Source organism: Lepus europaeus, chromosome 2 (genome assembly GCF_033115175.1).
Source record: "Lepus europaeus isolate LE1 chromosome 2, mLepTim1.pri, whole genome shotgun sequence".
Taxonomy (NCBI): domain Eukaryota; kingdom Metazoa; phylum Chordata; class Mammalia; order Lagomorpha; family Leporidae; genus Lepus; species Lepus europaeus.
Window position 1 is genome coordinate 84,844,870 of NC_084828.1, and position 12,872 is coordinate 84,857,741.

Consider the following 12,872-nt stretch of genomic DNA (forward strand, 5'->3'; position numbering starts at 1 on the left):
ACTGTACACTATTAATTGTATTCCATACCATGCATTGAATCTCCAGAACATACTTTATCTTGCCTAAGGGAAATCCTGTGCCCTTTGACCTACAGTGTCCCGCCAGCCCCTGGTGACCACTCTTCTCTGCTTCTGTGAGCTCAGCTCTTTCAGATTTCATGCAGAATGTGCATGGAGCATGGTATCGTTGGCATTACAAAATTCCATGTGCATATATGAACAGTAAAAAAAAGACTTGAAAGACTACACATTTAATTGATAACCTGAAGGGAGTGAACTAGAATTGCAGGGAAATTGCAGAGAAAGAGGTTAGAGGTTGGACAAAAGAGAATGTTTACCTTCATATATTATCAGGAAGGGTTGATGTGGTATGTAATTATATAATTAAAAACTAATTTTTTGAAGCTAGTATGTGGCATAGATAGTTAAGCCCTTGCCTGCAATGCCTGCACCCATATGATTCCCAGTTTGAGTCCCAGTAGCACCACTTCCAGTCCAGCTCCCTGCCAATATGCCTGGGAAGGCAGTGGAAGATAACTTGAGTATTTGGGTCCCCTGCCATCCGTGTGGGAGACCTGGATGTAGTTCCACGCTTCTGGCTTTGGCCCTGCCATTCTGGCCATTTGGAGAGTGAGCCAGTGGATGGAAGATCTCTCTTGGTCTCTCTGTGTCTCTGTAACTCTGCCTTACAAACAAATAAGTAAATCCTTAAAAAAAAAATTTTTTTTTAAAGGAAGGTGAACAGACTTGGTTTAAAAAAAGTTAATTTTTCAGGCCCAGCACTGTGTAATAGTGGGTAAAGCGCCACCTGCAGTGCCGGCATCCCATGTGGCCACCAGTTCAAGTCCTGGCTGCTCCACTTCTGATCCAGCTCTTTGCTATGGCCTGGGGAAACAGTAGAAAATGGCCCAAGTGGTTGGGCCCCTGCACACATATGGGAGACCCAAAGGAAGCTCTTGGATTTGGATTGGTGGCGTTGCGGCCAATTGGGGTGTGAACCAGCGTATGGAAGACCTCTCTCTCTCTGCCTCTCCTTTTCTCTCTCTGTAACTCTGACTTTCAAATCCATCAATAAACCTTTTTTAAAAAGTTAATTTTTCAGAGCATAAAACAAAAATGGAGATTAATGAAGAGATGGAACAAAGTTTGTGTCTATAAGGAGATGGGAATAGAATAGGATTGAAAGCAGAGTTGGGAAGATGAACTTGTGCAAGAGGAGGACCTCAGCTTCCTCAGAGGCCAGAAGAGGGATGACTGCAAACCTAAGAGCTCTGGTTTCTCTCTTCACAAGCTCGGTGAGAGTAGGGGTGGGCAGAGGATGAGTAAGGGGGCTTAAAGAAGGTGGCTACCATTTAGGGAATAGGAGAAATAAATCAAGACCATAAAAGCATTTCGTCCTTCCGGGAACTCTTCAGGGCGTAGCTGATGTTGGAGCCTGTATGTGTGCAGTGACGGGTTGCCTTCATTATTGTGTGGATTCCTGCACCAGTGAACTAAGAAAGAGAGTAGGTAGTTGGATATTTGGAGGGTGAGTTCAGTGGGGTAAGGAATTTGAGCACTTGATTGAAGGGAAGTACCATGTAGTTTCAACTAACTATAGAAGTCAAGTTACACGGTAGATGACTGGGAGAAAAGGCGAGAATCCAGGGGCTCACCAATTTGCAGAAGTTGGACAAGGCAAAGTGGCAGTGATGAGTGGGAGATCACTGGAAGGAATCAGTGTGAAATGTCAGCTGTTGGGCAGGAGGAGAGTGTGTTTTGACTGTTGGTTGAGGATGACATGGATGAGAATCGTGGTGGGGTTGAGTTTATTATGCCAGATTATTGGATTATGCAGACCAATGTCCCTGTGATGTGGTGGTTGTCTGATGAGAGTAGCAGACTGCAGTCTTTGCTTATAGTTGAGAAGTTGCTGACGATGTCTCCATGTCTTTGAAACAGAACCTTTCCTTGGCATTGCTGTGGGAAGGCTTTGCTGGCTTCTCAAGTGATCTCCAGTGGAGTCCCCACTGCCTGGAGAGTTTGTGGAGGTTGTGTGCAGTGAATAGGGGAGGCCCAGAGCTGCCTGAGGGGTGGAGGCCGGGTCAGCGGTCTGGTGCGTAGGCTTGGCTTTGTAAACATTTTTTGACATAGCACTCATAGTGGGTATTCCTCCTAAACACCCTACACAAAGGTCACCGGTTCTTAGTGGAGCTGTTTCTTCACTAAGTCTGCATTTCACCAACTTGCATTGACTTAAAATTATTCTCCATCTAACAAGAGCACATTGATAGTCTGGATCTGGACAGTTTCTTCCCCACTTTGCGTTTCTGCTTCCAGCAATGTGTTCAGCCTGTGAGTTCTATAAAACCTGTACTTAAAAAACAGTTGACCTTTTGAAAGCTTTAAGAGATCTTCTTTGATAGAAATTGTTATTTGGGAATTATAGTTTATTCCAGGCTAGAAGATTAAGAAAGTTCAAAATCTGTTTTAGACTTTCATGTTTGTGGTTTCTCAAGTTTATCAAAATGACCAACCCTTGGTGTCAGTGTTGCCTCTATAATAACAGTACTTTTCTTTCCCATGAACAGAGAAGCTTAATATCAAGTTTGTGCCCCCTGAGGCTAGAACTGGACTCCTGTCATTTGAAGAGAGCCAGAGAATTAAGAAACTCCACGAGGAAAACAGACAGTTCTTGTGTATACCAAGAAGGTGAGTTGAATAAGAACTTAGAACATCGCCAGGCCACTGAGTGTGAACTTTTTAAGCTGGTGTTCACATTTTTCCTGTTTCCCTTTCCCAGCTGCCATTATTAGATCCAAATTCCCTGCTGTATTTTGACAAACTGTGTTTGGAATTTTTTCCCCTTTCTGATTGTTTCAGACCAAACTGGGACAAAGACACTAGCCCAGAAGAACTCAAACAGGCAGAGAAAGACAACTTCCTAAAATGGAGGCGTCAGCTTGTCCGGTGAGTGTCTGCCTCAAAACCTTGAGCTTCCACATTGCACTGTGCTCGCCGGGCCAAATGCCTCGGAAGTCTCGAGTCCTCGCAAGTGCGTCCTGCACAGGATGAGCGCTGGCTCTGATCGGCTCCTGGCCTTGCTCCTTCCAGCCTCTTCTTCAGCCACTGAGCACCGCAGCTGGCCACCGCCCAGCAGCGCATTCTGTCAGGAAGCACTGTGAGAGACCTGACTCTGTGTGACACAGGAAGCTTCCAGGGCTCCACTGACTTCAGGGGTAAAACTGGAATTTGGTGGAGTGTGATGCCCATAAATTTTGCTTTTGGATTGTCTCAGTTTTTAAGGGGTATATAAAATTTGAAGTTTTTGTGTACTGATTTTTTTATTGTAATGAGTTGGGGCACTTATGCTCCTTGAAAGTATTACCTGGCAAAGATATAAACTTCTCATTCTAAAGCCAGGCTAGAAGAGGAACAAAAGCTGATACTCACTCCATTTGAGCGAAATTTGGACTTTTGGCGCCAGCTCTGGAGGGTCATTGAGAGAAGGTGAGTGACTGTTTTCTTCTGTGTAATGAAGACGTTGTAGTACAGTTAGATTCGATTTGTGCTCACGGGCTTAGCATCTGGTTGGGGTTGGGGAGGTCAGGCTATGCAAAGGGTTATTGGGAATTAGAAACACTGAAAGTCTAGTGCTATATTTTAAAATGGACTGTGTCTTGTTATTAGATGAGGGCATTGATAAGTGTGTAAAGATGAATTCTAAAGCACCTGTAGTTACCCCACAAATGTATATTGAGTTCCTGCTGGTAATATGAAAAATATGGGCGTGAGAAAGGATAGATTCTTGCTGACAAAGAACATACATGCTATGGGGGAAGCAAATGTGAAAGTTCATCTCAGACTTTTATGGAGTTCAGCTGGGCCAGGCACCAGGGGCACAGGCAGATGAAATGCAACAGAACGCTGGTGTTTCTGATCCAGCTACCTGCTAATGTCCCTGGGAAGACAGTGTATGATGGCCCAAATACTTGGAAGACCTAGATGGAGTTAGTTCCTGGCTCTTGGCTTCTGCCTGACCCAGCCCTGGCCATTGCAGCCATTTGGGGACCAGTGGGTGGAAGATCTTCTGTCATTCTGCCTTTCAAATAATTTAAAAAAAAAAAAATGCAGTCCGAGAACTCAGAGAACTCAGTATCTAGTGAAATACAAGGAGAATGTGCTTCTGTGTATTATAGGTAGAAAGGCAGTAAGGCCTATCATTAACATATTCATAAGAACTGGAGGAAATTGAGGCGTGAATTTTGTTTTTAAGATTTATTTGAAAGGCAGAAAGAGAGTGAGAGCAAGTGAACAGAGGAGGGGTAACACACACAGAGAGAGAAATGTTTCATCCACTGGTTCACTCCCTAAATGACCACAATAGCTGGAACTGGGCCAGCCAGGAACCAGGAATTTAATCTGGGTCTCCCAAGTGGGTGGCAGGGACAAAGTAAGTACTTGGGCCATCTTCTGCTTTCCCAGGCACATTAGCAGGGAGCTGGATCAGAAGTGGAGCAGCCAAGACTTGAACTGGCATCCATATGGGATGCCAGCACTGCAGTTTGTGGATTTTACCCTCTATGCCATATCACCGGGCCCTAAATAATTTTTTTTAAAGAAGGAGTCAAACTGAATTTCTTTTTTAAAATCTATAAAATGTACCTTGTAAGAACACTAACTAGAAACCCTGGATGCTGTAATTGAAATTCTTGGGAAAGAGTATTACCACATTTAACATTGTTACTAAGAAAACAGGATTTGAATTAAACTTGTAAAAATCACATTTCTTTTAAGGGTGATAAAAATGTTCTGGAATGGGATAGTGGTGATAGTGGCACAACTTTGTGAATATACTAAAAACTACTGAACTGTACAATCTAAAAAGGGTAAATTTTAATATGTGAGTTGTATGTCAGTTGTTTTCCAGAGTCACTTAGCCTGCTCTCCAGGGGCAGAGAGGGCTGTTGGCTGGTGCAGGCAGATCAGAGTAGCTCTGACCCAGCCTGATCTCAGGCTCCCTCTTATTGTGCTGGGCTTGAGGGAAGCTGGGGGAGACCCAGTGTCGTTGTCCTGGGGAACTTGTGTGGAGCAGATGGCCTCTTCTCCCTCAGTACCTCCGCAGCAGTGCCGGGACTGTGCTGCTGGGAGAGCCTGTGGTCTTACTTCCAGAGAGAAATGGTAACAAGCTCTGAAACACTGCCACACTGACCTGGAGCCGGGCCCCCGCGCCATGTACTGACAGTTTTTTGTTAGATATTCTTTGTTCTGTGTTCTTTTGTATATTTATTCTGGTTTCTGACTCAAGTGAGAGACCTTCCTCAGCTGTCTAGTGATGTTTGTCTTCTATTCATTTTTAAGAAAGCTTTACAAAGTGGATTGACACGCCTACCTATTTAGGTGGAGTTTGCCAACTGGTGAGCCTCTCCGCTAGGTGCCTGGGCTGGGAGCAGTTTTCCTTGGAATGCCCCAAGATGTTAATATCAGTAGGTCTTTGTTTTAGGGCCAGTTTCTTCAGAATTATTTTGCTGGAAATAGGGTTAAACGGGGATATGACGAGCAAGGAGGCTGGGCATCTTCCCAGTTCAGGATGTAGGCTTGGGTTTAATCTTGCTTTTCTCAGTACCCCACCTCCTCCTGTGCCGGAGATGCAGGTTCTGGAGCATCTCGAGTTCCTTTTCTGTTGTTGCTGTGGGTAGGGGGGCTGAGAGGTGCCTTGCAGTTAGGCAGCTGAATGGGATGAGGCCACCCTAAGAGCCCTGGGCCTCTCCCTTGCCTTGAGAAGGAGAGAAGATACTTCTAACCCTAAGCCTTCTTGGGGCTCTGTGGCTGCAGAAACAGGCTGGTTTCTTACTGGTTTCACATTCTCAGTTGCTACTGTTCTTTTTTGTTGTTGTTGTTCTAATGGATGGCAGCTTTTACATTGGTTTTTGTAGTTTTAAGAGGGAACCATAAGTATTTAGGCTTCCGTGTTGAACAGGAAGGTTCGTTACACACTTTTTTATGCCCCTAAATTAACAGCTGCTTCCCCCAGAGAGAGCTTCACTTGGATTACAATATTATGTATTGTTTCTTGTTATTTTTTTAGAGTGAGAATATGTTTCTCACTCAAGGACATAGTTTGTATTACATGAAAATAGATCTGAGTTACACAGAAATATTATTAATAAAGCGACTACTACCACATCTTTGAGCGGAAATATTTATTGATGTCTTGCCTACAGCAGATGTCTCCTGTTTGGTAACAGGCTGGCTAAGCCATCTGCCTCTTTGATTTCAGTGGGAGTTATCAGAAGAGGTTTGCTGTCTAACATATCATTGAAACACAGCAAACTGCTGAGGCCGTGTGGGCAGGAAATGCCTGTTCTTTTTGGTGTGTCTGAGGTGTCTGTTTCAGTTTATTAGGTCTTGTCCAAGTTTTACAGTCATTCAGCTTGATTCAGTCTGAAAGAGAGATTACAAGGAAATGTTAGGACCAGCTTAACTAGAGAACTTAAAATGATTTATCAAAAATTAGCAAGTTTTTGTGTTCCTTTGAATCACAAAATTATGCTGAGATTTTAACTATTCTGAAAGAAAATGCACTTTTAATTGTCAAAACTGCTGCCCTAAATGGTAACCTTGATTCCTTCTTATTCAGGATGGTTGCAGGTGAGCTTAGAAAAGGCTGGCTGACCAGACAAGGGTTTGCTGCCCGGTGGCTTAGCCGCCTCCCATGGCAGTCCCAGCTGGCCATTCCATGTGTCCCTACTCCCGGAGGAAGGAGAAAGCTGTGGGCTGCTGGGCTGGGCTGGGCTGCTGTAGTCCCCGGCACATTTGTGAGGGATCTGAGGGGCTTGCTCTCTGCTGTAGAAGGTCTTCTTCCACATGAGAGAAGAAGCTGGACTCCACATTCCTGCTTCAGAGTGACAGCTCAAGTTGATATTTTGCTGTTTTGGATTTTTGCCATTTAAACACATTCTTAGAATCAGTGGATGATGGTTTGCTAGGTATAAGCTTTCTTCTTTGTCGTTTTCAATTTAAATAAAATACTGGCTTCTAGTGACAGCTGTCAGCAAATGATTCATTAGTTTTTTTGTTTTGTTTTGTTTTTTTGTTTTTTTTTTTAAGCCTTAGCATGAATGCAGATTAGGAAGTACATATTTGGTAGACTTCACTTTGGCCTGAAGTTTTTGGAAAACTCTGATCTGACCAGGGGAGCTTAATAGAGTTAGAGTGGCAGTTTCAGCAGTGACACGTCATCTGAGCCCCTCCAGGCGAAATCAGAGCTGGCTTGACCTGCTGCCTGGCTCCCTGTTCCTGTTCCATTACTGACTAGCTCGTGACCTTGCTTAACTGATCTAAGCCTCAGTTTTCCTATGTATAAGCTAGAGATCATTGTGCCTTGAAACATGAATGTCTGTCAAGTGCTTCATGTATGGAAAGTGCTTGCTGCTGCTGTTATTACATGGTCAGTGATCCCTTTTACTTCCCAGCAATTGGAATATCTGACATTTGTGTTTCAGTGATATCGTGGTGCAGATAGTAGATGCCCGAAACCCCCTCCTGTTTCGATGTGAGGATCTGGTGAGTAACGTTTGACAGCATTCAGGCTCTGGTACCCTGCACAGGACAGCACAACATCAGTCAGAACAGGGACTGTCGGCAGGCTGTCTGTACTCGCCAGCTTTGTTAAATTAGGCCTCCTTTTCCTCCCAGGGTCAGGAGCTTGCATAATGCCACTGTTTAGACAGATGTTTTAGCACACAATAGCTTCCTTCTGCAGGAAGATGCAAACAGTTCCATGGGCTTTCTAGCTTTTAGTTCAAAAGCCTCTTTGTGACTAGATATTTGCCATTTTTGCTTTTTTCAAAAGCATCTGTTGATTTTAGCGTTTTCCTGGTCACTCCACTTTTTAATCCACACCATTAAGTTCTCTCACGCCGTAGTTACTGCTTCCTGTGGTATCTTATAAGCAAACAAAGTTTATACAGCACCACTGGAGGGTAGTAAGTAGGGTGTGAGGATCGCATGAAACAATGCATGCAGCCTTGGATTAATACAGCACTGGGCTCATGTGAGGTATGCCTGTTCCTCCGTGAGGACCCTAGTAGGAAGAGAACAGATTATTCTTAAATCCACTGGTGAATAACAAAAATCTTACTTGTCAAACTTTTCGTAACTTGCTGAGGAGATTAGTAGGATGTGCTGTAATTAAAGAGTCTTCAAATTCAGGAATGATTTGGAACTGGAGGCAGAAAACGCGTATTGTATCTTCGGGGCGATTAGCCTCGTTTTGTGTTTGTTTGAAGAGGCCGTTCTAACATCCTTGTCTTGCTTAGGAGTGCTACGTGAAAGAAGTAGATGCCAGTAAGGAGAACGTCATCCTCATAAACAAGGCAGACCTGTTGACTGCTGAGCAGCGCAGTGCCTGGGCCTCATACTTTGAAAAGGAAGATGTGCAGGTTATCTTCTGGTCGGCTTTGGCTGAAACCACTCAGCTGAACGGTGACTCTAAGGTGACCTGGGGCATATTCTGGGGATGAGTTTTGGGGAGGAGAATTTTGATTTCTGAGTTGTGCTTTATTGTGCTTCAGTTTTTCTTATTGGGGATTTTGTGGGAATTAGTTTTGTTCTGTTTTCCCCTAGATGCTATGATGGAAAGATGACCTATAGAAAACCTGAATCACAGGTTGTTTTCTCCATGGTTGTCAAATAGTCTGGCATATCATCGGTGTTCATCTTTTTTTTTTTTTTTTTTTTTTAAGATTTATTCCATTTATTTGAAAGAGCTACAGAGAGAGGTAGAGACAGAGAGAGAGGTCTTCCATCCCCTGGTTCACTCCCCAGATGGCTACAACGGCGGAGCTGCGCCAATCCAAAGCCAGGAACCAGGAGCTTCTTCTGGCTCTCCCACGTGGGTGCAGGGGCCCAAGGACTTGGGCCATCTTCCATTGCTTTCCCAGGCCATAGTAGAGAGCTGGATCGGAGAAGGAGCAGCCAGGACCAGAATTGGCGCCCACATGGGATGCCGGCCCCTCAGGCCAGGGCTTTAACCCACTGTGCTGCAGCGCCAGCCCCCTCTTTTCTTTTTTTTTTTTAACTTTAGGAAGGAAGATGTGTCGGAAGTTTCATAATGACCTTGTAATTACCTTAGGAGAAGTCAGAACGAAAGGGTACAACTGAAGGATAGAGGAACATCTCAGGACTAGATCAGAATCTGTTTTGACTTTGTTTTGAAAACGAAGAAACGAGTAACCCTAAATTAAGATACTGTGTCATTTCTTTTATCTTTTAATCTAGACTTTACAAAAACAGTTTTAGCTTTATTTTATTCTCTATTTAAATAATATCTAAGTATGAAAAGAAATTAGTAATAGAATCTTAGACCTGGAAGAGATTTAGATAAAGGACCTTTTTCCCTTTTTCCTTTTCTCTTATCTCTATCAAAAATCTGTTGACTGTTTAGTGTGTGTTGAGCTAGGTTTCTTGAGTATAACACCCTTTGCCTAGTGATCTCTAACCTCTAACTCTGGAATTCCTTCCTCTAATTCCCTGTCAGGCAGTCGACCCTTGGTCACTACTTTAAATGGCAGGGCTCTGGAGAGCAGGTAACTTATTTTGTGTCACTAGTACAGCTAAAACTGGCAGCACCTAATGGAATCTGTTGTTCCAGGTGTTGGTTGCCTGGGACATACTGAAGGGAACTCATATTTCTTGTGATCAGGATACTCCTGTTAATTTAGAGTTTTTGTTAACATGTCCCCTTTTTAGGAGTTGTGTTATATTGTCCAGTCGTTGATCCTCTGAACAACAAAATCCTTCAAAAATATTTTTTAAAGACTTATTAGCAGACCTCATTCCATTTTAATATATATTATTTGAAAGACAAAATGCCAGAGAGATCTTCCATCTGCTGGTTCACTCCCCAAATCCCCACAAGAGCTAGGGCTGGGCCAGGCCAAAGCCAGGAGCCAGCAACTCCATCCAGGTCTCCCACATGGGTGGCAAGAACCCAAGAACATGGGCCATCATCTCCTGCCTTCACAGGTGCATGAACAGGGAGCTGGATGGGAAGCAAAGTAGCTGAGACAGTAACTGGCACTCTGGTATGCGATGCATTTGTCTCAAGAGGTAGTTTAATCCGCTGCACCACTGTACCCACCTCACTGTTGCTGTTAACTATTATGTTAATGGCGTACAACCAAGGTAGAATTCATGTTTTTAAAATATTTTTATTCAATGATTGATTTGAAAGGCACAGAGACAGACATATGGCTCTTCCATCAGCTGGTTCAGTTCCCAAATGCATACAACTCTCAGGACTGGGCTATACTGAAGCCATGAACCAGAAACTCAATCCAGGTCTCCCAGTTGAGTAACTGGGGCCCAACTACTTGAGCCATCACCTGTTGCTTCTCAGGGTATTGCATTATTAGGATGCTGGAATCAGAGTGGAACTGGGACTTGAACCCAGGCACTCCAGGAGGCTGAGTAGGCATCCCAACTGGTGTCAACCACGCAGTGAACACCTGCCCCTAAAGTTCACTTCTGAGTTTTCAGTTTGCTTTTCTCTCCCTGTAGCTTTGAATTAACTACAGATTTTGTGTTTGCCCTTCTACACATTCTTTCCAGTTTTTATAGTATGGTTGAACTAGGTGGGACCAAAGATAGCACTCTGTCACCTTTTGTGGGCTTACTAAGTACTATATACCAAGAATATTAATGTAGTGAATATCAATAGTCACAAGAATATAGCAATACTGTTCATAAAAATTAACACAAAATTAATTAGTTAAGGGGCTGACTTTGTGGTACAACAGGTTAAGCTGCCACCTGTAATGCCAGTATCCCATATTGGAGTACAGGTTCGAGTCCCGGCAGCCCTGCCTGGAAAGGCAACAAAAGAAGGCCTGAGTACTTGGGCCTCTGCTTTCCCCATGGGAGGCCTGGATAGAGTTTCTGGCTGCTGGTTTCAGCCTGACCCAGCTCCAGCCATTGCAGCCATGGAACCAGCAGATGGAAGATATCTGTACTATTCTGCCTTTCAATTAAGTAAAACAAATTTTTAAAGGATTAATTAGTTAATTTATTTTCTGTCAGCACCACTATTCTGAACACCTTACATATTTTATTCCTTTAATCTCCCCAGCAGATAATTGGTCTTCATAGTTTGCTGTCTTAACTGTTATTGCTGTTTGAAACATGAGAAATCTATCCTAAGTCAGTGTCTTACTGAAGTGTTTACAAAAAAAGATTTATTTATTTATTAGAAAGTCAGAGGCGCACAGAGAAAGAAGGAGAGGCAGAGGCAGAGAGAGAGAGAGAGAGAAGTCTTCCATCCACTTGTTCACTCCCCAAATGGCCACAACGCCTAGAGCTGGGCTGATCCAGAGCCAGGAGCCAGGAGCTTCTTCCGGGTCTTCCACGTGGGTGCAGGGGCTCGAGGACTTGAGCCATCTTCTACTACTTTCCCAGGCCATAGCAGAGAGCTGGATCTGAAGAGGAGCAGCCAGGACTTGAACCAGTGCCCATATGGAATGCCAGCCCTGCAGGTGGTGGCTTTACCCACTGCGCCACAGCCCCAGCCCTGAGAGCTGGATCAGAAGTGGAGCAGCTCAGACTTGAACCAGCACCCATATGGGATGCCTGCACTGCAGGCAACGGCTTTACCTGCTACACCATAATGCTGGCCCCTGAAGTGTTTAAATAGATATTTATCACTATGTGGTTCTGTACCAAACCAGTAACCCTGTCATAAATGGAATAAGGATTGTTTTCTGCACTTTGGAATTCCAAAGGGAAATAGAATTGTGCACATGGATCCCTGGTTGCTTCCTGTTGATGACTGCCTTATTTTTAGGTCTCACCTGCTAATTTGCAGAGTTGTTTCCTGATCTCGTTGGGTTAATAGTGCTTGGCTTATTCTTTATTCCTTCCTGAAAGTTGGACACCTTTTGGAATCTCTGCCGTTCACCATGTTTTCTCAGATTATGATTTCCTATCTATAAAATTATTCAGAAAAGCTCACAGTGGCAACACACCAACTTCTTTACATTTATTGCTTATCTATCAGAATTGCTTACACTTTTATGGTTCTTCTGTAATCTGGATATCTTTCTGAATTGCTAGATATGGTATTCTTTTTCTTGACATTTTGTTTTTATTGTTCCTTTCCTAAAATATCAGATGCATGTCTGAGTACATTATGTCCTCTTGCTGTGACTTTGAATCATTCTAACACTAAATTATTTGGAGGTGATACAAAGTTTGTATCACTTTGAAATCCCAGGTAATTCATCCTTGTTGACAAGAATTAGTAATACTATGAATTGCCTTATTTCTGCTCAGTTGTCTATAGGGATTCAGAAGAACTAATACATTAGTGAGCAGTAAATGATTTTACCTTTTTAAGTCCAAAAGAAACCTCTCTTTGGTAAATGATTTCCACATAGGGAGTTGAGTTCATTCACAAGAGTTGTGCTCTGGGGCCGGCACTGTGGCATAGCAGATAAAGCTGCCACCTGCAGTGCTGGCATCCCACATGGGCACAGGTTCGAGTCCTGGCTACTCCACTTCCGATCTAGCTTTCTGCTAAAGCCTGGGAAAGCAGTAGAAGATGGCCCAAGTCCTTGGGCCCCTGCACCCACGTGGGAGACCCGGATGAAGCTCCTGGCTTCAGATTGACGCAGCTCCGGCCATAGCGGCCAATTGGAAAGTGAACCAGTGGATGGAAGACCTTTTTCTCTCTGTCTCTTCTTCTTTCTCTGTGTAACTCTGACTTTCAAATAAATAAATAAATCTTTTTTTTTTTTTAAATTATGCTCTGACTTGTTAAAGGCAATTAGAAGGAATAGCAGTTTCCTAAAATAGGAAAACCACACTCTTTAAAAATGTAAAATAAAATTACAAAG

At 43.5% G+C, this 12,872-nt stretch overlaps 1 protein-coding gene across 1 annotated transcript in view; it reads left to right on the plus strand.

The window, feature by feature from the left end:
- The window catches only part of LSG1 (large 60S subunit nuclear export GTPase 1), a 38,170-nt gene that overhangs the window by 3,440 nt on the left and 21,858 nt on the right, over positions 1 to 12,872 (plus strand). Inside the window, exons 3-7 of the mRNA XM_062209931.1 lie at positions 2,571 to 2,691; positions 2,863 to 2,949; positions 3,403 to 3,489; positions 7,485 to 7,545; positions 8,301 to 8,477. Coding sequence (XP_062065915.1) covers positions 2,571 to 2,691; positions 2,863 to 2,949; positions 3,403 to 3,489; positions 7,485 to 7,545; positions 8,301 to 8,477 — 533 coding nt within the window. The remainder of the gene's footprint in view (positions 1 to 2,570; positions 2,692 to 2,862; positions 2,950 to 3,402; positions 3,490 to 7,484; positions 7,546 to 8,300; positions 8,478 to 12,872) is intronic.